General features: G+C 43.1%; 1 protein-coding gene across 4 annotated transcripts; it reads left to right on the top strand.

The window, feature by feature from the left end:
* The first annotated feature begins 1,647 nt into the window (after positions 1–1,647).
* On the top strand, positions 1,648–26,241 carry taf1a (TATA box binding protein (TBP)-associated factor, RNA polymerase I, A). Of its 4 annotated transcripts, none has more exons than XM_055639803.1 (11): positions 1,648–1,957; positions 7,997–8,157; positions 9,667–9,836; positions 10,986–11,099; positions 12,194–12,392; positions 14,204–14,331; positions 16,175–16,333; positions 18,684–18,750; positions 18,890–19,013; positions 21,223–21,377; positions 25,251–26,241. In XM_055639803.1, the coding sequence occupies exons 2-11, from the start codon at positions 8,031–8,033 to the stop codon at positions 25,364–25,366; spliced, it is 1,359 nt and encodes a 452-aa protein (XP_055495778.1). In that variant the 5' UTR covers positions 1,648–1,957; positions 7,997–8,030; the 3' UTR covers positions 25,367–26,241. The 4 variants fall into 4 exon arrangements, with proteins under 4 accessions (XP_055495778.1, XP_055495776.1, XP_055495775.1 ...); XM_055639801.1 differs by having other exon boundaries at positions 1,649–1,933; XM_055639800.1 differs by having other exon boundaries at positions 1,649–1,933; positions 7,979–8,157.
* The last annotated feature ends 309 nt before the right edge of the window (positions 26,242–26,550 follow it).

The raw sequence follows: 26,550 nt of genomic DNA, 5'->3' as shown, positions 1-26,550 counted from the left end.
TCTGGTGGAGAAGTTGGAGCTATTGGGGGTTGATGCTGGCACATGTAACTGGGTCCTGAACTTTCTATCGCAACAGCAGCAGACAGTCAGGGTGGGCAGGACATCAAAAACCATAGCGTGAGCACTGGCTCGCCCCAAGGCTGTGTCCTAAGCCCCCTGTTGTTTATTCTGCTTACACACGACTGTACTGCTAGACTCAACAACAGCTTCATCAACAAGTTCGCTGATGACACAACAGTGGTGGGTCACATCAGTGACAGTGATGAGTCGGCGTACAGGATGGAGGTGGAGCTGCTCACAGGATGGTGCAAATCCCCCAACCTCATTCTCAACGTGGGAAGAACTAAGGAGATGGTGGTTGACTTCAGGAGGGCAGGAAAACAACACCATACACCTCTGCACATCGATGGAGCTGATGTGGAAAGGGTCAGCAGCGTGAAGTTCCTAGGACTACACCTGTCAGATGACCTGACGTCCACGACCAACACCACAGCACTGGTCAAGAGAGCCCAGCAGCGACTACATCCTCTCCGAAGACTACGTAAAGCAGGTCTCCCTACTACACACCTACGAACTTTTTATAGGGGGACAATCGAGAGCACATTAACCTACGGCATCACTTCCTGGTTCGGGAGCTGCAAGGCGTACGAACGGCACCAACTAGACAGGATTGTGAAGACCGCCAGCAGGATTATTGGTGCTCCACTCCCTTTCCTGCTGGACATATACAGGAAGAGATGTATCAGCAGAGCCATCTCCATCATCAAAGACCCCTACCACCCATCGCATCACATATTCTCCATCCTGCCATCTGGGAAGAGGTACAGGAGCATTAGCTGCAAAACCAGCAGGATGCTCCTCAGCTTCTTCCCGCAGGCTATAAGACTGATAAACGGACTTTGCCCCCTGCCAAAGTATCGCGCACCAACCACCAACCTGGACACACTGCAGCAGAGCCACTGTCGTGCCGCTGCCGATCGGAACGCTAGTTGATGTTTAGTAGAGTGTTAATTTGTTCATGATATATGTATTTTTATTTCTATTTATTTTTAATGCACACTGAATGGGCACTGGTTGAGCAACGTTTTTTTGTTTCCTCTGGGTATGTGAATACTCAGGAAATGACAATAAAGATATACAATAGTGTTGCAATCAAAGATCCTCTAGGATCTTTGCCCCTATAGCCACTACACTTCAAAAGTATTTCATTGGATCCATACTTAATGTGCCGATTTCATCGCGAACACGTGCAGTCTGAAGAAGGGTCTCGACCCGAAATATTACCTATTCCATTTCTCCAGTGATGCGGTGATCCGCTGAGTTACTGCAGCTTTTTGAGTCTATCTTCGGTTTAAATCAACATCTGCAGTTTCTTCCTACACTGTATTAGTGTATTTCCTTTTTAATGTTGAGTGAAATGTATAGTGTTCGCTCTTGAAAACAAACGTAGAATTCCACGTGTTTAGTTGGGGTTCTGTGAGAATTAATTTAAAATACCCACCCCCAGCACTTGGCAGGTTTGTACTAACCCCTTCGTGAGCTGAATGATGCAAGTCGTGCCAGCACTAAACAGGAGGTGGCGACTGTGCTGCAGAAATTCACTATCAGGAAGTATTAAATAAACTGCAATTCCAAGCTCCTTGTATTCTGTGTGGGGTAGCGGAGGGCGGGGGAAGGAGGAGTAAACCAGAGAATGCATGCTTGAGTTAGCATTGCCGTTGTTCAATGGACAAAGTATAGGATTTGAAGTGTTGTTTTTTTTCTCCTTTACACTAATATTTAGTGTACTCGCAGTGACTCCGGAAGCAGTTTCAGTCTGCATGTTGGAACGTGGCCCGGGAGCTGCCGCAGACGGGACAGGAGACTGGAGACTTGGACATCAGGACACGAGGGATCTCTGCAGCTCTCCCTCGCCCTCTGCACAACACCAGGGGTAACAGGACGGAGTCTAAACGCGGTATAAGATCCTCGAGAACTTGCTATATTTAAATATAATCAAAAGGAACTACAGTTGCTGGTTATTACCAAAGATAGACACAAAAACGGTGCAGTATCTCAGCGGAGTTACTCCAGCATTTAGTGTCTGTCTTTGTTATATAAATAGACTGATTCCTTGGAAAGTCGAATGATTATGACTTCGTAACTTAACAAGTCATATGAGATTTGGCCCATCGATTTTTACTCCGTCATTCAATCATAGCGGATTATTTTCCCCCCTCTACCCCATTCTCCTGCCTTCGCCCCTTAACCCTTCACACTGTTACTAATCAAGAATCTGCCAATCTCTGCTTTTAAAATAGCGTTTTGCAATGAAAACATTTAAATGGAGAAAAATTCACGGGGTATTCCCGTTATTGTACTGGATATATAAGGATGATCTGAGGTTGTGGAAGGTATGGAAACAGTCTGGTCAGTCTTGGTGTTTTGGTTCCACATAACCTAGTGTTGTAGAGTCATACAACACGGTAACTGGCCCATGCTGACCAAGATGCCCCATCTACACCAGCCCCACCTGCCTGCTTTTGGCCTATATCCCTCTAAACCTTTCCTATCCATATACTTGTCCAAATATTTTAAACGTCATAGTATCTGCATCAAATTCCTCCTCTGCCAGGTCGTTCCATAAACTCACCACCCTCTACATTTTTTCACTCATTTAAACCAACGTCACTGATCTTTGTTAAGAGGGAACTGTCCTGCTGGAGATTCTTTACACAAAAAAGCTGGATTCCCCCCGAGCCTATGGGTGAAGGAAATAGGCAAAAAACTCTCGGCCCGAAATTGCCTACCGTATGCTGCTGCACCCCTGTTCCCAGCTCCTCTGATTCTTGATCCCCCCGACCCTGGGTAAAAAGCTCTGCATTTACCGTACCTGTTCCTATCATGATCTAATACGCCTCTATTAGATTACTCCTCATCCTCCTGCATTTCACAATATAGTCACAGCCTGCCCAACCTCTCCTGTAGCTCAGCCCCTCAATTCCTGGCTGCATCCTTGTAAATGTTTATCTGTACTCTTTTCAGTTTAACAACATTCTTCCTATAGCAGGATGACCAAAACCGAACACATTACTCCAAATGTGGTCTTGTACAACTGTAACATAACATCCCAACGTTTATACTCAATACTCTAACTAATGAAGGGTAAAATCACTGTAACATTCTTGGCCACCCCTTTCTACCTGTGATGCCAATTTCAGAGAACTATGTACCGATAATTCTGAAACCCTCTGCTCTACAACACTCCCCAAAGCCCTGTCATTTACTGTGAAGTTCTGCCATGGTTTAATTTTCCAAAAAGCAGTACCTCACACATATCTGCATTAAACTCCATTAGTCATTCTTCAGCCCACTTGCTCGGCTGATCAAAATACTGATCAATTTCCTTCAACTTTTTTTAACCTTGTGAAATATATTACCAAAAACAAAACGCCAGGCAATACTGCCCAACCTAGCTAATGATTTATAGCATTTATCGGCTCAGTGAAGACATTTAAGTACAACCACCAACCTTTTTCCACAGCGTGTTTGTGCTCACTTCATCTATGAGACATTCAAACCTGTTTGTTGCACTGAAGAAAGACATAAAAAGCGGGAGTAACTCAGCGGTTAGGCAGACAATGGACAATAGGTGCAGGGGTAGGCCATTCGGCCCTTTGAGCCGGCACCGCTGTTCAATGTGATCATGGCTGATCACCCCTAATCAGTACCCCGTTCCTGCCTTCTCTCCACATCCCCTGACTCCGCTTCCTTTAAGAGCCCTATCTAGCTCTCTCTTGAAAGTATCCAGAGAACCGGCCTCCACCGCCCTCTGAGGCAGATAATTCCATAGACTCACAACTCTCTGTGATAAAAGGTGTTTCCTCATCTCCGTTCTAAATGGCTTACCCCTTATTCTTAAACTGTGGGCCCTGGTTCTGGACTCCCAACATCAGGAACATGTTTCCTGCCTCTAGCATGTCCAATCCCTTAATAATCTTATATGTTTCAATAAGATACCCGCTCATCCTTCTAAACGTAAGAGTATACAAGCCCAGCCACTCCATTCTCTCAGCATATGACAGTCCCGCTATCTGGGAATTAACCTTGTAAACCTATGCTGCACTCCCTCAATAGCAAGAATGGCCTTCCTCAAATTAGGGGACCAAAACTGCACACAATACTCCAGGTGTGGTCTCACTATGGCCCTACACAACTGCAGAAGGACCTCTTTGCTCCTATACTCAACTCCTCTTGTTATAAAGGCCAACATGCCATTTGCTTTCTTTACTGCCTGCTGTACTGCATGCTTACTTTCATAGACTGATGAACAAGGACCCCTAGATTCCATTGTACTTCCCCTTTACCAACTTGACACTATTTACATAATAATCTGCTGTCATGGTTTTGCTTCAAGTGGATAACCTCACATTTATCCACATTAAACTGCATCTGCCCACTCACCCAACCTGTCCCAAGTCGCCCTGCATTTTGATAGCATCCTCCTCACAGTTCACACTGCCACCCAGCTTTGTGTCATCTGCAAATTTGCTAATGTTACTTTGAATCCCTTCATTTAAATCATTGATGTATATTGTAAATTGACGTTTCAGGACAAGACATCTATTGTCACCTATTCCTTTTCTCCAGAGATGCTGCCTGACCCCCTGAGTTACTCCAGCTTTTTATGTCTTTCTTCAGTGCAACAAACAGGCTTGAATGTCATTTTGTGTCTACAGTGTAAACCAGTATGTGTTGTTCCACTGTTGACTTTGTAGCTTTGTTTTGACAGTAGGCTTTCTCCAGCTGGGCATGGGAGGGGATGGAGGGAGAAAGCAAGGACTACCTGGATTGGCACCTTCAGCTCCCTCTTTAATTTACCTTAGTTTCTATCCTTTTTTTTTTCTGGCCTGGAGGTGGCCCAATCTAGGTAGAATGGGAGGAGGAGTTGAAGTGCTGAGCCCCGGGAGATCTGTTATTGCACTGAGTGGAGTTTTTTTTTTGCGAAATTGCAGATCAAAACCTGCGCTTGGTCTTTCTGAGGTTGATTTTTCCAAACATTGGGTGGAAGTGGAAAGTGCGTGCATTTTTGCAACCATACCATTGTAATTTTGCTGCATGTACTGGGGAACTCTTAGATATGTTTGCGACTCCACTTGAGATAATTTTGTGAATAATTCACGTACGGCTTCGTGCGAGATCGCGCGCGCTCCAGTGACCTTAATGAAATCACCCTACCGGCTAGCACCAGAGAAAACAATTTAAGTGAGAGCTCTGGGCAACTTCCCTGATGGTGCTGTGCTCCTATTTGCATTCAGCCGAGAGAACTAATGAATCCTCGGTATAATATCTTGCTTTTGAAAGATTGTACCATCCACTATAATAAATAACATTTGAAGTAGTTCAGCTGATGAAACAGTGATCTGTACTTGGAGTGCAGTTGATGAGCTTCCCTGCTGTGTTCCACCAGGTGCTCCAGCTCTTCAGTTTGGTTCTTGCCTCTTCTAACACTCTCTCAGGGAACCTGGAAAGACAGGGGAACAAAACTGCCTCGTCTGGAGAGCAGTTTTTATTTTTCTCTTCACATTCGGTTTTCACCCTAAACAACCAAGAAAATATTTTGGTGCCTTTTATCTCTCTTTGCAAGCTCAGAACCCAGACTTATGTCGGTATTTATTTGCCAGTTGCACCCAAATACTCAGCAGTAACAGCTTTGCAGAGTTGCCAAGTAGTACGGATTTTCGGTATTTTGTACGGGAATGCGATAATAATACGAATGTACGGAATTGCTTTGTAAAATACGGATTTTTTAAAAATCGGCCCAACTTCCTGTTTCATCTATCTGCTTAAAAAATGCAAGGATATAAAAAGTCATACCGTAAAGGGCCTGTCCCACTTTCACGACCTAATTGACGACCTCTGCCGAGTTTGCCCTTAACTCATACTCGCAGCATGGTCATAGGTAGGTCGTGATGCTAGTCGTAGGTACTCGTGGCATCAAGTAGGTCGGGGCGTTTTTCTCGGCCGATGAAAAATGTCCACAAGTACAAAAGGTCGTGAATTAGGTCGTGAAAGTGGGATAGGCCCTTAACTCTAAAAATTATAGCAGATTAAATTATTAGTATTTTAAATTTCAAGATCTGGATGATTATTTTTGTAAGCTTTGATCTGCCTGTCCCACTATGGGTATAAACAGTGCTGTCAGTTTAGCTGTGGGAATTTAAACGAACAGCGCTATGGGTTCTAATTATAGCACCACCAGCTGGAGCAATATTGCCTTTACACATAGCGCTATGGGCTTTACACATAGCGCTATGTCCGCAGCGCTATGGGTCACAGACTGTTCGGGAAGGGAGGGAGGAAATAAGAGAGGGAGGGAGAAAAAAAGGAAGGAGAGAGGGAGGGAAAGGGGAGGGAAGGAGAGTGGGAGGGATAGGGAGGGAAAGAGAGGGAGGGGGAGGTTTCCAAAAATGGCTTCTACATCATCATCTGGTGCTAAAAGCAGGAAGCAGCCGTTCATATATAAGTATACATAGAGATGGCAATGAATGCACTGTCAAGTAAGGTGTGTAGAAGACATGTCAATTGGTAGCAAAGTTATGCATTCTTGTACTCTTACATGTGTATGACCGCACATAAAAACTTTTTTTCAGCAAAATGGCACCGCGTAAAAATACTGAATTCCTCAGCAAAATACTGATTTTCGAGTACTAGAATACTGAAATGCTCTGACAAAACTTGGCAGCTCTGGCTTTGTATTATCAGTCCATAGTTGCCCTGGAACTGGGGAGACTGTTGGAGAGTTGACCGCAATAAGTCGCGTCATGATTAGACTGGGTCTTTCTTTCGCTTGCCCATGAGACTTGGATTTATTTGATTCAGTCTCTGGTAATTCATGAAAGTTACAAAGTCTGGGGGATTATTGGAGAAAACTCTCAGTTGAACTTGGGCTTGTGGGTAGGCGTTGGTACCGGAGAGTATGGATAAGCAAAGTGTTTAAGAAGGAACTGCAGATGCTGGAAAATTGAAGGTACACAAAAAAGCTGGAGAAACTGAGCGGGTGCAGCAGCATCTATGGAACGAAGAAAAAAGGCAACGTTTTGGCCCGAAACGTTGCCTTTTTCCTTCGCTCCATAGATGCTGCTGCACCCGCTGAGTTTCTCCAGCTTTTTTGTGTACCTTGGATAAGCAAAGTTACTGTTTGGTGCTCTCCCATTAGGGCAGGATCACATGGCATTTAGCATGCACTGAGGCAGCACTGTGAAGTGCCACAGTAGTAGAGCTTCTGTCTCCCAGCGCCAAAGACAAGGTTTCGATCCCGACCTCAGGTGCTGTACACATGGAGTTTGCACGTTCTCCCTGTGACCACGTGTGTTTCCTCCAGGCGCTCTGGTCTCCTTCCACATCTCAAAGATGTATGGTTTGGAGGTTATTGGCCTTGATCAAATGCCCCTAGTAAATAGGGAGTGGATGAGAAAGTGAACTAGTGTGAACAGGTAATTGATGGTCGGCGTGGACTCGGTGGGCCACAGAGCCTGTTTCCATGATGTTTCTCTAAACTAAACATGCAGCACGTAACCAGGTAATGCTGGTAGGGCAGTTTGGCTGCTAACTTGTTGAGCAGTTCTGCGTCTTGCTTCGCATTGGATGTAGGGAGTGTTTCTCAGCCCACAACCAAGCATGCCGAAGTAGTATCACTTCATATTTGTAAGATGTAGGTGTAGTGTAGATATTGAGGTTTCAGTGATACGCATTAACTTGTTTTAACATTAAGTTGCGTGTAAATAGCTATGAGCATTTGGTGTATTTTTTCCTCTTCCAAAATGGTGGTAAATCCTTAGATTAATCTGTATGAAAAAAATGTTTTGTTAATGTCTGTATATTTTCATGCAACTGATTCCATTGGATTGGTGAATTGGGAACAATTTAGAGTCCAATCGTGCCTTTTGCTGATCATTACTTGGTTTATGACCTAACATTGAGTACCTACTAATTTCAGGTAACGTCCAACTTCCAGGTTATCTTAGCTTCGCTTCGTTGATGAGCAGAAGATGGATGATGAGATTGAAGAGTTTGTAGCAGAAAGGGATTATTATCTTGCATTGGAGCAAGCTTATACCAACAGTTCCCGTCCAGAAATATATTTGCACCTGCCTGCAAGTGTACTTCGGTTTCAAAGTATGACCATCTCTGTAAACTATTAATATTTTGCTGCTTTATAATTTGATTCACTCTTTGTTTGTGCAAGTCTGTGTGTGTGTTGGTGAAAATATATGTGCATGTGCTTATCTCTATATACACACACACACACACACACACACACACACACACACACACACACACACACACACACACACACACACACATATGCATACATACACACACTAGACCAAGTGGGACCCTCTGGGTCCAGTCCCCTCAACGAGCGGTTGTGGGGGGGGGGCAGCGGCCTGTGGCATCACACACACTAACCACCCCCCACACACACACTAACTACCGCGCACACACACTACCTACCCCCCTTGATATTATATTAATATTATTCATTGGCTCCTTTTACCCCATCCCCACTGTATCCACTGATGCATAGCCCCCAACTCGCAGGCGAGGTCGAGGGGAGAGAGAGAGGGGGCAGAGGAGAGAGAAGGGGCAGAGACAGAGAGAGAAGAGAGAGAGAGGGAGAGGAAGAGTTGGGGGGAGAGGAGGGGGGGTTGGGAGGAGGGGGGGAGGAGAGGATGAGGAGGGATGGGGGAGATGGGGGAGGGAGGAGTGAGGAGGGGGGGGGGGGATGGGGTGGAGGGGGGATAGGAGGTGGAGGGGAGGGAGGGGGGGGAAGAGGAGGATGGAGGGGAGAGGAGGAGGGGGGAGGGGGGGGGGGGGGGGGGGGGGGGGACCCGACCCGAGATGGTAGACATGAACATCATGGATAGACACAGAATGCTGGAGTACCTCAGCAGGACAGGCAGCATCTTGGAGAAACGGAGTAGGTAACGTTTCGGGTCAAGACCATTTTGAAGAACCCATCTCGACCCGAAACATCACCCATTCCTTTCATCCAGAGATGCTGCCTGACCCGGTGAGTTTCTCCAGCATTCTGTCTTATCTTCCATGTAAACCAGCATCTGCAGTTCCTTCCTATACGTTAATATCGTCATTGAATCCTCACCAACTAGTTAGAAATCACAAAGTTCCTTATTAAGCACTCAAGCAAGTGCACAAGATAAAAACTTGGCAGTATTTCCAGCATTTAGTTGAAAATCACCAAATTTCATTTCATCATTTAAGATTAACTAGATAATTCTCTAATTTCCTACACTGCTTTTATGGTGCTCAATAAGTGAAATTGGTGTAAGCAAGCAAAATCCGCAGTTCTGAGTCTTTTCGATATAATTTTACATTTTGTAGCTTTAAGTTGAACAATTCCTGTAAAAACTGGAAGGTTATTGCAGCAAAGGTGTTTCTGTGTGATCTCTGTGCAGTGATTCAGTGAGCAAACCGGCATTGACACTAAGCATGAAAAATATTTGAGCCCCAAAAATGTAACAATGCAATAAATATCAGCTTATTGTAGGAATCTAATTTAAGGAATTATTGGTATCAACAGTAAAATTCAGTTCCTGTGCTTTAAGCTCTGTGTTAAGCTCTCAAAAAGGCACTGCCGTTTTTAAACACATTTCCAACATGCAGGAATCAGAGATGGAAAAGAGAGTGGGTTCCGAAGAACAGCCAATGCCTGCCTGAAGCGGATTTGCAAAGCTGTGCTACATCATGACTGGCAGACAGCAGCAGAACTGATGACCAACTATTTCCAGACCTTAGAAGACTCCTCACCTAGAAGTCAATCTTCTGCCTGTGAGGTAAAGAGCACCCAGGAACATTATGAAAATTGAACCACCCTAGTCGCCTGTCAGCATTTTAAATGTGTGCTGTCTCTGAAGTAAACCTGGAAAAGAGTCTCCTAGATGTAAACTGCTTGCTAATCACCTTAATGGGTGGGTCCCAGTTAGGCAACTTTTTAGGCGACTGCAGGAGACTATGCAGTCGCCACATGTTCGCGGGTGGTTGCCGGGAAGTCGCCTTCATGGCCGTGAGGAGTTCCCGCATTCGCAACTGATCGCGGGCTCATTATCGTCGCCGCGGATTTTTCAAAATGTTGATCAATTAGCGGCGACTAGAATGAAGCCGCCATGAAGAGTAGTGAGAATTCTCGTGCCGTAGGTGGGTCGCCAGGAGGTCGAAGGTTCTCGTAGGTTCTCGTTGATTGTAGCCGGTGCTGACCAGTGAATTTCTTGGCTCATTGGGGAAAAAAACATAAGCAGTATTTTTCAGAACCAAGGATAACCGACTGGTAATGTTAAATGTCCGCCGAGCTTCACAGCCGTGTTTCTCTGGTTTCTCAAATGTTGTCTCTCCACTCCTTCTCCCCCCCCCCCCCCCCCCTTTTAAAGGACTTGCCGTACACTGTGCTCGAGCCGTCTTAATTACAGCGCCAACCTTCCTGTTTATCGCGGTGTGTGTCTGTATCATATTGGCTTTGCACGGTGTGAATTTCACTCACACAGCGCTTGCCCTGTCCCCCGCCTGCATAAGGCGGAAGTGAGAGGATACAGCGAGGAGAGGTGGTTTGCGTAAGTGAAAACTGTTTCTAGGAATGCAGCCCATTTGTAACATGGGGGTTACACCATTTGTTATCTTAATCAAATTTATTTTGGAAAGTTTTCAGTTATTTAAAGGGAATTGATAGCCTTACTATCTCTGGCTGTATTAATTTGTGGTTTTCATAAATATTGTTTGTGGTATTGGTGTACCACTAGAGTGTAAGCTAGTGTTATACCTAGTGTATAAATTGAGCTGCAGCTTGGAATTGCTGCTTTTGCTTCCTTGCATTGAACACCTTGTTACTATTTTTGAATGCTTTGATGTTTGTAATTAAGACTGTTCAGTAAAGAGATCCTTTTTTCTGATAGTTTGCATCTGATTAATTGTGCTCCCTGGTGATACTTTAGGCAATTTGGAGGCTGGGTACCACAATACTTCAGCATCATCCCAACAGCTCTACCGACAACGTTGAGTCATTTGTTAGAAAAATAAAACTCATTGGCGTGAACCATTACCTGAAGGTAACAACAATAAAACTTTTGTGATTCATTTCAATGTTTCTAAATGTCCTGACTATATCCGTGGCAATCTGTATTTCTAAACTAGCATGTGTCACCGATTACTTCTATCTCAGTGCGTATGCATTTTTGGTTGGGACTGTAGTCTTTCTTGGTTTAAAGTCATATGGTATAAATGCTGGCTAATCGGACAAGCCCAGGATGCCAACTTCGTCAGCATGGACAAGTAGGGCTGAAGGGCCTGTTTCCGTGCTATATAATGAAAATAGGTGCAGGAGTAGGCCATTCGGCCCTTCGAGCCAGCACCGCCAATCAATATGATCATGGCTGATCATCCAAAATAAGTACCCCGTTCCTGCTTTCTCCCCATATCCCTTGATTCCGTTAGCCCTAAGAGCTATATCTAACTCTCCCTTGAATACATTCCGTGAATTGACCTCCACAGCCTTCTGTGGCAGATAATTTCAAACAGAATCACAATTCTTTTACTCTGTGGGCGGGTTCAGTAAAAAAGATTTTTCCAAATGGCCTCTCAGTCTTCTAAATGTTCTCACAGCATGGCAACCATTTGCCTTACCGTAACTGTGACCCCTGTTTCTGGGTCTCCCATGAATATGGGGAACATTTAGGTCCTGCCTGCATGAACGCACTATGCAGCATGATTCTAACTCTCGGTGAAAAAGTTTTTCCTCATCTCAGTCCTAAATGGCCTACCCCTTATTCTTAAACTGTGACCCCTGTTTCTGGACTCCCCCAATATGGGGAACATTTTTCCTGCATCTAGCATGTCTAATCTCTCCTAAATGCCAGTGAATATGCTCAGTCGATCCATTTTTTCATCATAAATTCCGCCATCACGGAAGATGTCTACGATTGGTCTGTCTAGCTCCTGCACTCAACATGTTGAAAGTTAATTTACCTAATGGCAGTAACCAGTAACATGAGCATTGACTGAACTTGTGTTGATCTGAATGACACCGACCTTAGTGGCTGTTTTGAATCGCTAAGACATCCAGTGAATTGGTGCATAGCTGGGCGATGAGCCCACCCTGCTGCATAAAATCAACGTCATTTCTCCTGTTGATTCTGTTCCGTAGGCTTGTTTGGAGCATGCGATCCACCTGCTGTGTAGTGGCAAGATGGATGAAGCCTACAGGGAACTGTCACTAGCTGAAACTTGGCGATATGGAGCAAAAACAGCAGCTCAGCAAGATGTGCTTAAACTTATCCAGGGCTACAGGGCATTGCTCGATTATTACACATGGGCTAAAAAGAATCGTGCTCTTCATGAAAGTGGTAGGTGACATTTATGGGGGGGCATAAGTGTTGTGCTTTCTTCTGTTTCGACTGGATGAGGATCGCAGAGGATGTTGGAGTTTGCATTAGCACCAAATGCATGAAGTTTTCCAGGTTGTGGAGCAGATTGTGATATGATCTAACTGTAGTTAATGGCAGGGCTTGAATTACATTGTGTCTGTGCGGTGGCACAGGGGCGCAGTAGTAGAGTCGCTGCCCTGCTGCACCAGAGCTCGATCCTAACTACGGGTGCTATCTGGGCAGAGTTGGTATGTTCTCTCTGTGACTGCGTGGATTTTCCCTGGGTGTGCTCGTTTCCTCCCACATCCCAAAGATGTGCAAGTTTGTAGGTTAATTGGCTTCTGTAAATTGTCCCTAGTGTGTAGCATAGAACTAGTGTATGGGTGGGTGATTGTTGGTCGGGCCAAAGGATCCATATCCACGCTGTATCTCTAAACTAAACCGTGTTTGGTTACGGCAGGTAACCCGTTTGACTGCTGCCAGTCTGCCAGGCTTTCATCAATGTGTAAAGGCAAGGAGGGGTGGGATTGGGGAGGGAGAGAAGTGAGATTTGGTTTGGAAAGCCTGGGAATGCTAATGAAGCCCGCTGGTGGTAGGAATTGCTTAAGTAGCTAGAGGCAGAGGTAGGAGTGGTCCTATTTCCTTGGGTGCAGGAATGGTGCTGACAAAGTTTGATGCATGTAGCAGTCAGCAGTCCTTGCTTACCAGCTGGCAAGGAAAGCAAATCTGAGGGCAAATATAGACACTGTAATGATTGTTTAAAAGCTGATCTACTTACCACCTGATGTGGTGAGAGTGTCTAATGAGAATTTTACATTTTTAACATCCTTCCCAAAACAGGACCTTTCTTTTCCGCTAATATGTTTCTTCGTGTAAATAGTTTATATTGCTGACTGGAACTGAACTGACCCCATGTTTGGAGGTTTTTAGCCGTGTTAGTGTACTGCGCCAATCCTGTTCAGTGTTACAGACCAGGTCAAGTAGAGTTCATCTTATTCACAAGTACGTGAGGTGCAGCTACAATGAAAATGTTGCTGGCAGCAGCGTCGCAGGTACATCGACTCAGACAGCGCACAAAATAATAAATCAGGCCTAAATTATACGTCCATTACACACATTCTACGAGACAACAGTCCAAAAAAAACCCCAGACATTATGCAAACCTATACAATTGGAAAAAGTTCACAATCGTGCAAAAGATGATCTGTAAAGTTATTTTACCAGGATAGCATTAGGGTTGTGCAGGTTGGTTCAAGAACCTGATAGATATAGAATAGCAGCTGTTCCTGAACCAGGTGGTGCAGGAATTCAGACCTTTGTGCGTCTTGCCTTGAGATGAGGGCATCACCTGGATGGTGGGGATCCTCAATTATAAATGCCATCACTTTAGGCAGTGCTTCATGTAGATACTTTGGTTGGTGGGGGTGCTATCCACCATGGCAAGGACAATTCAATATCTTCTTACTTGTCCTAACTGATTTCTTCCACTTCCTAACACATTGACCATGCTCTCCTGCTGTGTCACCATTGTACAACTCTGTATTTTTTCTATCTGTACTAATATCTTCTTTTCCCAACTTCGTCCCGTTGTCGCTGTAGTCCCATAAATAACCATCGTTAACTATTTTCCCCACGCTCCATAACAACGTGCTTTTCCTGTGTGAAATGTTGCCATGGAATTTTGTCTGATCATAGGGGAAATGATATTTGTGTTTTAACACTGCAGCGTAATTCCGAGTTGCCTACTTTTGTTGTTCCCCAAGAAATAATTGTTTCTGCTCTAAATCAAGCTAATGACGCAGTCGATTCAACTACAGAGCAAGAAATGCACAAGTATTTCCGACAAGCCTCTTTTGGTCTGCGTGAGGCTGTTCAAAATGCTGGCGTGTGGGACCCCTTTATACTCAGCTACGTCAATGTAAGTTTCAGCATGTTTGCGGCTCAAAATACCATCTTGCTAATTAATAGGTGTATGAAAATATTTAAATGTTTTCTCAGTGTTACTCTCTATCAGGGTTAAATAGAACCATTGAAATGATGTCTGAAGAAGGGTCTCGACCTGAAACTGCACTCATTCCTTCTCTCCAGAGTTGTTGCCTGTTCCGCTGAGTTTTCTCCAGCATTTTGTGTCTATCTTCAGTGAAAACCAGCAACTGCAGTTGCTTCCTACACATTGAAATGATGTGATTAGTAAATTGTTCTGTATTAGGACAGTAAATTCTGGGTGCAGATTTAATGTCGCCTTTCCCTAGGTCACAATAGTGACGACATTTTGAAGGGAAGGTCGTAACGAGTGAGATGATTTGGGCTGACCTGGATTCTCAAAAACTGCATTAAGGGTTTCAGCCCGAAACGTCGCCTATTTCCTTTGCTCCATAGATGCTGCTGCATCCGCTGAGTTTCTCCAGCATTTTTGTCTACCTTCGATTTTCCAGCATCTGCAGTTCCTTCTTAAACATTAAATCCAGCATGTTCCTTAGTTCAACCATATAATAATGGGCTTACCGAGTGCTTGAGAAATTTGCTGTTTCAGCACGTTACTGTTATATCAATTTTGTGCATTTTTATCAAATCAGCCTAAAGGCAACCCTGGTTAAATTGACGAGGGGAACTTTTGCCTCAAGTGCTCTTAATTTTTAAACGCTTGTTTTGTGTGTGTGTGTCCACTAGATGGTGCTCCTGAGGTACATTGAAACATAAGCAATCTGAAAAGTTTCAACGCATGATGATTTTCTGACGAAAGGACTTGTTCCTGAAACATTAACTCTTTTTACTAAAGAGGCTGTCAGATCTGCTGAGAGTTTTAATTTTAGATTTCCAACGTATGTTTTTTTTAAATGTGTAGGAAGGAACTGCAGATGCTGGTTTAAAGCGAAGATAGACACAGAATGCTGGAGGAGTAACTGCCTGGGTCAGGCAGCATCTCTGGAGAAAAGGAATGGGTGATGTTTCGGGTTGAGATGGATTCTTCAGAATGGTCTTGACCCAAAACATCACCTATTCCTTTTTTGCTAAGATGCTGCTTGTCTCCACTGAGGTACTCCAGCATTCTGTGTCTATCTATGATATTAATGTAGTTTGTCTACCATAGTAAGATTTAAAGGGAATACCTTTTGTGCAAGATAAAATCCAGTAAAGTCCTTTTTTTTTAAATGCTTTATTTTGGTTACTAGTGCATTTGTGCAGTATTCGACTCCTGGTGGACTCACAATGACAACCTAGCAAAATAGATCATGGAGAATACAAATGTTTCGATTTTTAATATGCTGATGACGCAAGATCAAGCAGTATTGCCTGACCTACTTAATCAAAATGGCCTCATTCTACTCCTATCACTTATGCCCGTATGAAAGAGTACATTATTCTGGTTATGAACACAATTTTGTAAACATTACAAAATTGGTAAGTGATGGCATGGTGGCGTAATGGTAGAGTTGCTGCCTTGCAGCGCTGGAGACCCGGGTTTGATCCTGATTACGGGTCTGTACATAGTTTGTACGTTCTCCCTGTAACCCCCGGTGAGTTTTCTCTGGGAATTCCGGTTTAGCCCCCACACTCCAAAGACATACATGTTTGTAGGTTAATTGGCTTAGTAAAATTGTAAATTGTCCCTAGTGTGTGTAAGATAGTGTTAATGTGCGGTGATCACTGGTTGGGCGCTGGCGCGGATTCGGTGGGCCGAAGAGCCTGTTTCCGCGCTGTATCTATAAACTAAACTAAATCATTTTCAGCGGTCAGTAACGTGTTACTTTTTATTTCAGCTGCTTGACTTCTATGATGGTTTTGAGGAAGCTCTGAAGGTGCTGAATGATTATGCTTACGATAGCAGATTCCCTCCAAATCCAAACGCTCATGTGTACTTGTATGAATTCCTGAAGAGACATGGCAGCCCACCTAAGAAGCTGATGAAAGTACTGAGGGTAAGATTCATGTATCCAAGTGCTTCAATGCACTCCATTAGTAGCAGCAGGGCCTGATTCATTTCATCTATGCCTAGTTTTCTTTTGGTACAAAAGCAATGTTTTACTTTTTTCACAGGCTTTGTGTTGAGTGTACAAGTGCATTCTTGCTGACCTTTTGCTCTCTCCTGCTTGTCTATGTGTAGCATTTATCTGTAAACTTTTGAACATTGATTTTAGCTTGCTTCCATGCAATGGCCATCCTGTCCTGCTTGCAGTCGAAGCTACTGACCACTGGAACATGGATTAGTACGGTACAGGAATAGGTCCTTCGGTACACATTGTCCTTGCTAAACATGATGCCGAATTAAACTAATCTCTGCTTGCATATGATTCATACCCCTCCATTCCTTGCACATTCTCACCCCTACCTAAAAGCCATGTAAACCTCATTATCATACCCGACTCCCCAGCTACTCCCAGCAGCACATTCCAGACACCCAGCACTCAATATGTGAAACAAAACATGTCCCGCACATCTTCTTTAACCTTTGTCCCTCTCACCTTAAAAACTATGCCCTCAAATCCTCTCATTGCTACCCTGGGGTAAAGTTCTGATGCCTTATCCATGCCTCTCAGAATTTTATATATTTCTCTCTGGTTTAATTTAGTTTATTGTAACAGGTATCGAGTTTTATGTTGTGTGCTGTCCAGTCAACAGAAAGACAATATATGATTGCAATCGAGCCATTTACAGTGTATACATGGTAAGGGAATAAAGTTTAGTGCAAGGTAAAGTCAGCAAAGCCCGATCGAGGGTGCGAGGGTCACTAAAGAGGTAGATAGCAGTTCAGCACTGCGCTCTGGTTCCTCCTCCTGCTTCAAGTTTTGTTTGTAGGCAGGGAGCAGAAGCACAGCTAGGTGATCACATTTCCTGAAATGTGGTTGAGGGACAGAACAGTAAGTATTTTTTATTGATGTGTAGCAGTGGTTGAGGGTGCTCTGGCCTCCTGGTGAGACAAGAGACATGCTGGTAGTACTTTGGTAGCATGACCCTGAGGTTGGCTTGATCGAAGTCTCCAACTGCGACCACCAGGGCTTCGGAGTGTTCTGTCTCAAGTCTATTAATAATGGACAACAGGAGCAAGCTTAACATCTGTGAGGAGGGGTGTAGACTGATCTATCTTCCACCCCTGATGTCCCATGAGGGAATGGCCAGATAGGACCGGGATTTATTTATAGTTCCTTACTGTTTATATTGGTTGTTTTGCTGAGATTGTGAATTGGCATGGTCTTCACTTGGTGATTTAGGTCAACCCTAGACCAATCTTGACTGCAAACATTGTGTGAGAATACCAGTGCATTATTTGTCAATCTTTATTTCAACAATTAGAATTATTTTTAATAGTTCCTCTGAACTGTTTTGGAAACATCAGGAACTGCAGATTCTGGTTTACAAAAAAACCCACAAAAGTGCTGGAGGAACTCACACGGCATCTCTGGAGGTCATGGATAGGCTTTGGTTGGGTTCCCTTTTTCAGATCTGAAGAATGATCCTGACCTAAAACGTCACCTAACCATGTCCTTCAGAGATGCTGTCTGACCCACTGAGTTACTCCAGTACTTTGTGTTTCTTTTTGGTCTGTTTTGGAGGTTGACTATTGTATCTGCTTGTGCTCGAAGGCTAGCAGTTCAAGCCAGGTTTACTTTTGTTACCACAAGCTAAAAATGCTAAAAGCTGTATGTTATATTATTTAATAGAGTAATACTGCACATACAGTGTAAATTGAAGCAATTAATTCCAATGGCCACCTGTGGTGAAAATAGCTGTTATTTAAGGGGCAATGTTGTTTGATTACCACAGGGAAGCTACATGGAAACATTTTTTTTCCGACAACTTTTTTTCTGTCAGTTTTCAAAGTAACTTGTATGTCGTTCTCTAGTTCCTGATAAAAATTGAATTAGAACCAATTGTGCCAGCCTAATGCAAATAGTGTTCCCCATTTCTTCGATCGGATTAAATCCAACTTGCATTGTGGAAACGTGCGTTCTAGATTTCCTGCGACTGTTTCTAATAGTAACATTCATTTTTGTGTGGAAGATGGACACAAAATGCTGGAGTAACTCAGCGGGATAGCCAGCATCTCTGGAGAGAAGGAATGGGTGACCTTTCCGGTCGAGACTCTTCTTCAAACTCAATTTTTGTGTCTGAAGAACGGTTAACTTTTTGTGTCTGAAGAAGCTTTGGTTAACTTCAAAATGGATTGTAGAAGTGAAAATTAGAGGAATATTGCGTGCCCCATGTTGGGTTCTGTTGTGACCTGTTACCAACTTGCGGTTGGTTTGCTAAATGTTGCTGTTGCCTTTGCAGATATTGTATCATCTGGTTCCTTCTCATGAACTGATGTTAGAATTTATTTCGCTGCTCCTGAAGTCAAGTAAGTGGATGCCATTTATACTCGCTTGTGGCTGACAGTGTGTGTTCTTTTACAGACTGCAGTGATGTTTCATGTTGCATATAATTGGGTTAACATCGGTAAAGTCAACGCTATCTCTTGAAATATTGGTCCTTTTCAGAAAGAAATCGTCACCATAATGAAGCACTGAGTGTTCTCTTCTGCTTGCTGGATTTCCCCACTTGGAAAGGAGACCGTAGCACATGGAAACATTTACAGAAGCAAGTGAAGAAAGCTATAGCCCAGTATGTAACCTTGCAAAACATTGTGCATTTTTATATTATGTTGTAATTTTTCTATTATGCAATCACTTTATTGTCAGACCTGTCAAATTGTTGCAGAGATAGAATTAAGGGGGGGGGGGGGGGGACGCCTCAACAAAACCTTGATGTATGAGTATTGGCTAAAATGTCATCAGGATATTCATACCAATGCTAAGCTCTCTCTGGTACTCTTCATTTCGAATTTCTTTTTTTAAGCTGCAGTATCATTAGTGGGGAGCAGAATTAGGCCATTTGGCCCATCCAGTCTAATCTGCCATCCATTCTACTCTACCATTCTGACGGATCTATCGCTCCTTCCTAACGCCATTCTCCTGCCTTCTCTCCTTTGCCCCAGACATCCGTGCTAATCAAGAATCTATCTCCGCCTTAAAAAAATATCCACTGATAGCTTACCCTGCCTTCTGTGGCAAAGAATTCCACAGATTCACCACCTTCTGACTAAAGATATTCCTCCTCATCTCCTTCCTAAAGGAACGTCCTTTAATTCTGGGGCTGTGACCTCTGGTCCCAGATTCTTCTACTAGTGGAAATCCTCTCCACACCCACTCTATCCAAGCCTTTCACTATTCTGTACGTTTCAATGAGATCCCCCCTCATTCTTCTAAATTCCAGCGAGTACAGGCCCAGTGCCATCAAACGCTCACCATATGTTAGATCATACGCTCATCATAAGCATAAATTGTATTACCAAATGAAAGTTCACGTTTTAGTTATTTCCCTTGAAAGCTGTGAGCGGCTGGCGTGGCAGACAGTTGAAAGACTATTTTATGCTTTCAATGGAAATCTGAAACTTTCCAGTTGCTACGTAGAGCCTTGTTTCTAAGATACTAAATGATGTGAAATGCTGCAATGTTGAAGATAGTTCATAAATGCTTTGAACCAAATCCTGCTGAGCAAGTTCTGTCTTCTGGGCAATAATATGAAGAAGTGTCTATAAAATATTCATATCTTCCTTGGCTTCTGATCCTATTATTTTTTATCTTCTGATACAGTAACAATATCGCCCATTCCATGTTCTCACTGAGATCTATATTAAAAAAACTTGCATACCTGAACATATAGGTTTCTGTTTCATATTGGATGTTGTTGATTAGATATCTCAGTCTGTGATATCTAAAATGGGTGAAATGGAGTATTAGAGGCAACATGGTCATGGGCGTAGAATTGGACACAGGGAAATAATTTTGGAGATCTTGCGTATGGCGTGCACAGCCTAAAGTTGGCGGACAACTTGTTCTATTTGATCTTATTTGATTGTGCACGCCGGGTTGATTTCATTTATCGAAACAGGACGTGAAATTTGCAATCTCCCACCCCATTTTGGAGGTAAAGGTATCTTTATAATCTGATATTGAAATCCTTGTGAAATTTGCTGCTGTAGTCTTTGGCTTTTAACAATTGTTGATGATGACGGGAAATAAATAATGTCATTAGGAATTTTAAATGAACTACACAACCATTCAATCTGAAAGACCTCGTGTTTCTGGAAAATAAATTAGTTTTAAATGTGACTGGATAAGTAAGAGCATGATTGTGGCAATTTTTATTAGTTTAGGATAATGAAATTGCACATTTGAGATGACTGGTGCTGCTGCAACTACAGCCGTGCACTTTTAGTACAGAAGTGGAATCTGCCAACCATTGAAAATCAAATGAATCTTTCCTGTTAATGTATCAATATGAAAGGCTTTGCGATATTGTACACAAATTTACATAAATGGTAGTTAATCTTGTTTATGCCGTGCTTCTTACTGACAAAAAAAAATAGATTTTCATGAGTTATGCCTAGTTCTTATTCACTACTGCTCGGATCTAGGTTGGTGTGAAAGTGTCTTTCTGACTTTGTCAGCAACAATACTACTGCTGAGCCAAACCAACACCTGAGACAAGTGTGTTTCATAGCTCGAGACCTGTATGCTTCATGCTTCGCTGTAGCTATAAGGCAACAATCTTCAGAATAACAATGTACCTGTTTTTTAATCTACCTGCAGTCATTAGTTTGCTTACCGAAGGGTAATTTAAACCAATTGTTGTTTACCCTGGATGTTGCCATCAATTCACTTTATTCAATTCACTATTATTGAATAAAATCTCTGAAATTTTCTGAAGTTGTGTGCTAATGGTTGACCACATTCAAATATGGCTATATCCTTTTCCCATTTCTTTTTAGGGGTCACTCAGACTGGATCAAGGAGCAGTGGGAGCAGCGACAAGATTGGTGGCCTGCCTTTCATTTCAGCAAGTATCGTGCACTTAAGGATTTTGACGAAACTGAAAACTATGCTTACAGGAAAGCAATGATTGCAGGAATCCTAATGGGCAAAGGTAAGTCATGAGGTCATAAGTGATAGGAGCAGAATGGGCCATTCGGCCCATCAAGACTACTCCTCCATTCAATCATGGGTGATCTATCTCTCCCTCCTAACCCCATTCTCCTGCCTTCTCCCCATAACCCCTGACACCTGTACTAATCAAGAATCTATCTATCTCTGTCTCAAAGTCTGCCTTTAAGTCAGAGCTTGATAGAGCCAAGTGGGCTTTTGAAGGGCTGCTTCAAACAATTGGAAACTTTGAACTATGTACAACAAGATGATTGGGTTTTCTTGAAGGTATTTTTTTAATTGTTCAGCATTTACCGTCTAGGTATATAGTTTGTTTAATTTGACGTTTAAAAGTGTTACAAGTGTGAAAGCGAATTGTACTAATTCTCCAGGATTTTCTTCCCACTTGATTAGTTCTGAATTCTGCACCTCGAATGAGAACTAATCAGCCTAACATGAAGCGAAAGCTAAAGACTAGTTTAAATTTTAGATATTAAAAAAAAAAACATGATTTCTTTTAAAGTTGATTACTGTACTCCAGTGAAAGTAGCAAAAGGTTTGATGTAACATAAACCTGGCAACTCATCGGAGCTGGACTGAACCCTTGCACCTATTTTCTTTTGCAATAAATCCTCCTCTAGCTTTATTAATAAAAATTCACTTTGTTTTCACTTTTAAGTATGTTTTTCGTATAATTTATTAGGTTAATGGCAGATGAGGAGAAATAATCAAGTAGGCCAGGTTTTGCAGAATTCAGCCCCCTCTGTCCCTCCGTTGCCAGTGCTCACCAAGTCTGGTTACAGAGGATTTATCGTTCTAGCCTAAAGCATTCGGGGTTGGGCACTGACTGGCAGCATGTTCTTGGCTGTGGATTGAAAAGGCCCCACTCCCTCAAATGCCTTTGAAAGTTGACAGCCCCTGAAACATTACCAGCTGAAAACGCTGTGTGATTTTAGGTATTTTAACATCACTGGCAGGCAGAGAGATTTTTTTAACTACTAATATCTATTACATAGAAACATAGAAACATTGAAATTAGGTGCAGGAGTAGGCCATTCGGCCCTTCGAGCCTGCACCGCCATTCAATATGATCATGGCTGATCATCCAACTCAGTATCCCGTACCTGCCTTCTCTCCATACCCCCTGATCCCCTTAGCCACAAGGGCCACATCTAACTCCCTCTTAAATATAGCCAATGAACTGGCCTCAACTACCCTCTGTGGCAGACAGTTCCAGAGATTCACCACTCTCTGTGTGAAAAAAGTTCTTCTCATCTCGGTTTTAAAGGATTTCCCCTTTATCCTTAAGCTGTGACCCCTTGTCCTGGACTTCCCTAACATCGGGAACAATCTTCCTGCATCTAGCCTGTCCAACCCCTTAAGAATTTGTAAGTTTCTATAAGATCCCCTCTCAATCTTCTAAATTCTAGAGAGTATAAACCAAGTCTATCCAGTCTTTCTTCATAAGACAGTCCTGACATCCCAGGAATCAGTCTGGTGAACCGTCTCTGCACTCCCTCTATGGCAATAATGTCCTTCCTCAGATTTGGAGACCAAAACTGTACGCAATACTCCAGGTGTGGTCTCACCAAGACCCTGTACAACTGCAGTAGAACCTCTCTGCTCCTATACTCAAATCCTTTTGCAATGAAAGCTAACACACAATGAAAGCTTACAAGATTTGAATGTAGTGATATCATTTAAAAAATATCTGAACAGGAAAATTAATGAATGCTTAATCTCATGCTGCCTTGTATTCCCACTGAAATCATTGTTGTCTTGGATCCAATGCTAGTTTTATCCATTTCTCCTCCCTTTGGTTCGGCATGTGACAAATATCACCAAGCCCATGGTTACAATATTTTTTCTGGTGTGCAAGAGTTGGTTTTTGTACATACACCGGGTTTTATTTTGCAAGTGGCATGGACAAAATAGGAATTTGGTAGTAACTGAGGTAGAAGGCAAACAAATACTTGGGCAACATGCATGGAATGATAAATAGTTTCCATGAGTGCTATTCTGCTGCTTAATGTTTCTATCAACTCATGGCATTATCACATCTGTATCTACCTCCATCCCTGACACTGCCTTCCCGGCACCTACCACTCCGTGTAATTAATTAAAAAAACTTGCCCCACTCATTTATTTTAAACTTTCCTTCTCTAGCCTCCAGTTCTTGACTCTTCCACCCTAGGAAAAGGATTCCGACTGTCTACCCTATCCATGCTTCATAGTTTTATAAATATCTATCTGGTCTCCACCTCAGTCTCAGGCGTTCCAGAAAGTGCATTCCCACAAGCCCTGCCAATGAAATGGTCTAGGTAATCGCTGACACATGGAAAAGCCACCAACAGTGAAGCTTTTGGAAAGATTTTGAATCCCCTGATATTTCAGAAGTCCAGTAAACCCTTGTTTTTATGGAACTCTTTATAACGGAGTTTGGTTATAGTGACGGATTTACCGGCCTTCACCGCCAGACCAACCCCGGCCCACACCGCCTCCCTGGCTGGACTTACTGACATTCCCCACCACCGCCCGTCCACACAGTGTCCTCGGCCGCTTCAAGGCGCCGACTCTTACCTGTAGTCTGGCCGCCCCCAATGGACCAATGACACTGCCCGTCCTCACTCAATATCCCTGGATTCTAGGTCCAGTTCCAGACCAAGAGTCTGAACAAGGGTCTTGACCCAAAATACCACCCATCCATGTTGTCCAGAGATGCTGCCTGACCTGCTGCGTCACTCCAGATCTTTGTGTCCTTTTGTGTATTACCCAACAACTGCAGTTGCTTGTTTTTCCTACTTGTACAATGATAACCCCTTACATAGTTAGCATGGCCAATTGGTATAAATGACTTCATTTCCCCCAGGACAGTTATAACGACGAATTCTATGTGATTCTAGAAAAAAAGTTTACTTCGGTTACTTCCCATATTCCAAAAATATGCAAGTTTGTAGGTTAATTGGCTTCTGTAAATTGACCCTAGCATATTGGATGGAACTATTGTATGGGTGACTGCTGGTCTATATTTCCCAGGCTTTTCCTTGCAGCCCTTCTTAAATAGAGGCACATTATTGGACACTCCAATCATGCGATACCTCCCAATGATTTGTATATCGCAGTCAGGACCCCTGCAATTTATTGTTTATCTTCCAACAGTGTCTGATATGTCAGGTGCTGTGGTAGAGTTTTAGCCTTACTTCGTCGGAGACCCGGGTTTGATCCTGACTGGGTGTTGTGTGTACGAAGCCAGCCCAAAAGACAAAACAGGCATTGCCCTTAGCTACGCAGTTAAAATTTTCACAGTCAACCTACATTTTCCTACTCTGACAATCGATTATATGTCCTTGGGGTCAAAAGCCAGGTAATTCGCAACATAAACTGACTCCAGTTGCTCTCTGTACAGAGTTTGTACATTCTCCCTGTAACCACGTGAGTTTTTGCCGGGTGCTCCAGTTTCCTCCCACATTCCAGAGGTATATAGGTTTTTAGGTTAATTGGCATTGGTAAAATTTGTAATTTGTCCCTAGTGTGTAGGATAGTGTTAGCGTACGGGGTGATCGCTGGTCGCTGCGTTCTCGGTGGGCCGAAGATCCTGTTTCCGCGCAGTGTCACTAAAGTCTAACGTATTAAATCAGACTACTCTACCAAAAGTGCGGGGAATCTCAGCCTGCTCATGCTATGCCTTTGAGCTCAGTGCGATGTCTAGCAGTAAAACATTCTGGCAGCTGCAGCATGTCAGCAACTGCAGTACTCTCTCATTTATCTGAGCATGCACTGAATTCCTAAGTAAGTACATGCTAACATTTCAAGAGCACTGGCTAAACTCAGCCCAATGTTTCTAAGCTTTCCTGCTGTTTTTTGTCTCCCCATTAAGGCTGCAAATATTTCATCACCATTTACCAACTGGGACGTAAAGTTCAGAAAGTAAAACTGAAGAAAATGAGGCAATATGTAAAGGATCACAGCCTACTGCAGCTGAGCAGATGTTGACCTGAAGAAGTCTGTGTGTGTGTTGAGCAAATGCTCATAATTTTCTAACTTTTGCAATGCCTCTGTGAATTTAAGGACAGACGTGAGAGTACATTTCATTTTAATCCAGCTTCAACAAAGCTCAACATATTTTGCCAAAAAGAGAAAACTTGGAACTGACTCAGGGCAATTTTCCGAGGTTCTTTTCCGAGTTAGGATCGGAGGAAAAAGACGACAGTGAGTCACAGAGTGATACAGTGTGGAAACGGGTTTATGGCCCAACTTGCCCACACACCGGCCAACAATGTCCCAGCTACACTAGTCCCACTTGCCTGCACTCCAAACCTGTCCTATCCATGCACCTGTCTAACTATCTCTTAAACGTTGGGCCAGTCCCAGCCACAACTACCCCCTCTGGCAGCTTGTTCCATACACCCACCACCCTTTGTGTGAAAATGTTATCCCTCGGATTCCTATTAAATCTTTTTCCCTTCACCTTGAAGCTATGTCCTCTGGTCCTCGATGCCCGTACTCTGGGCAAGAGACTCTACATCTACCTGATCTATTCCTCATGATTTTGTACACATGGTGAGATGGTGCAGAAAGGGTGAAGACAAGCTAACAACTGCCAACTGCGGGAACGTTGAGAAGTTTCGCACTGACTTGCACTCATTGAGACTTACTCAAGGTGCCAGCGTTGTATACAAATATTAACGGTCTAAATATGTGGAAATATTGTGTTTTACGCATTTGAAATAATTAAATGTGTAGTGGAATTTAAATATTTGTACTGTAATTTCTCCTTAAATTGTATAATATTGTCACTGAATCTCTGGGAGAGTAAAATCATTAATAAAACTGCTTGTCTGAAAAGACCAGTCTTCATTCCCAACAAATGCCTCAGCCATGATCATATTGAATGGCGGTGCAGGCTCGAAGGGGCCGAATGGCCTACTCCTGCACCTAATTTCTATGTTCTTATTAATAAAACTGCTTGTCTGAAAATTCCCACCAAATGCCTGCTTTTCTTTATATAGTGAGGGCCAGTGGGAGCCTGTAGTCGCATTGAATTAGAGTAGCAATGTTGCAAAATTTTGAGATTTAAAAAATCAAGTCTGTAAGTTATCCCATCCGATAAAGCATAAAAAGAAGTTTAATTTGTCACCTAATTCACTTTCATATCTTCAGTATTCAAAACGTTATGG

This window comes from Leucoraja erinacea, chromosome 8 (assembly GCF_028641065.1).
Source record: "Leucoraja erinacea ecotype New England chromosome 8, Leri_hhj_1, whole genome shotgun sequence".
NCBI lineage: Eukaryota > Metazoa > Chordata > Chondrichthyes > Rajiformes > Rajidae > Leucoraja > Leucoraja erinaceus.
This window is presented reverse-complemented; position numbering and strand designations above follow the sequence as displayed.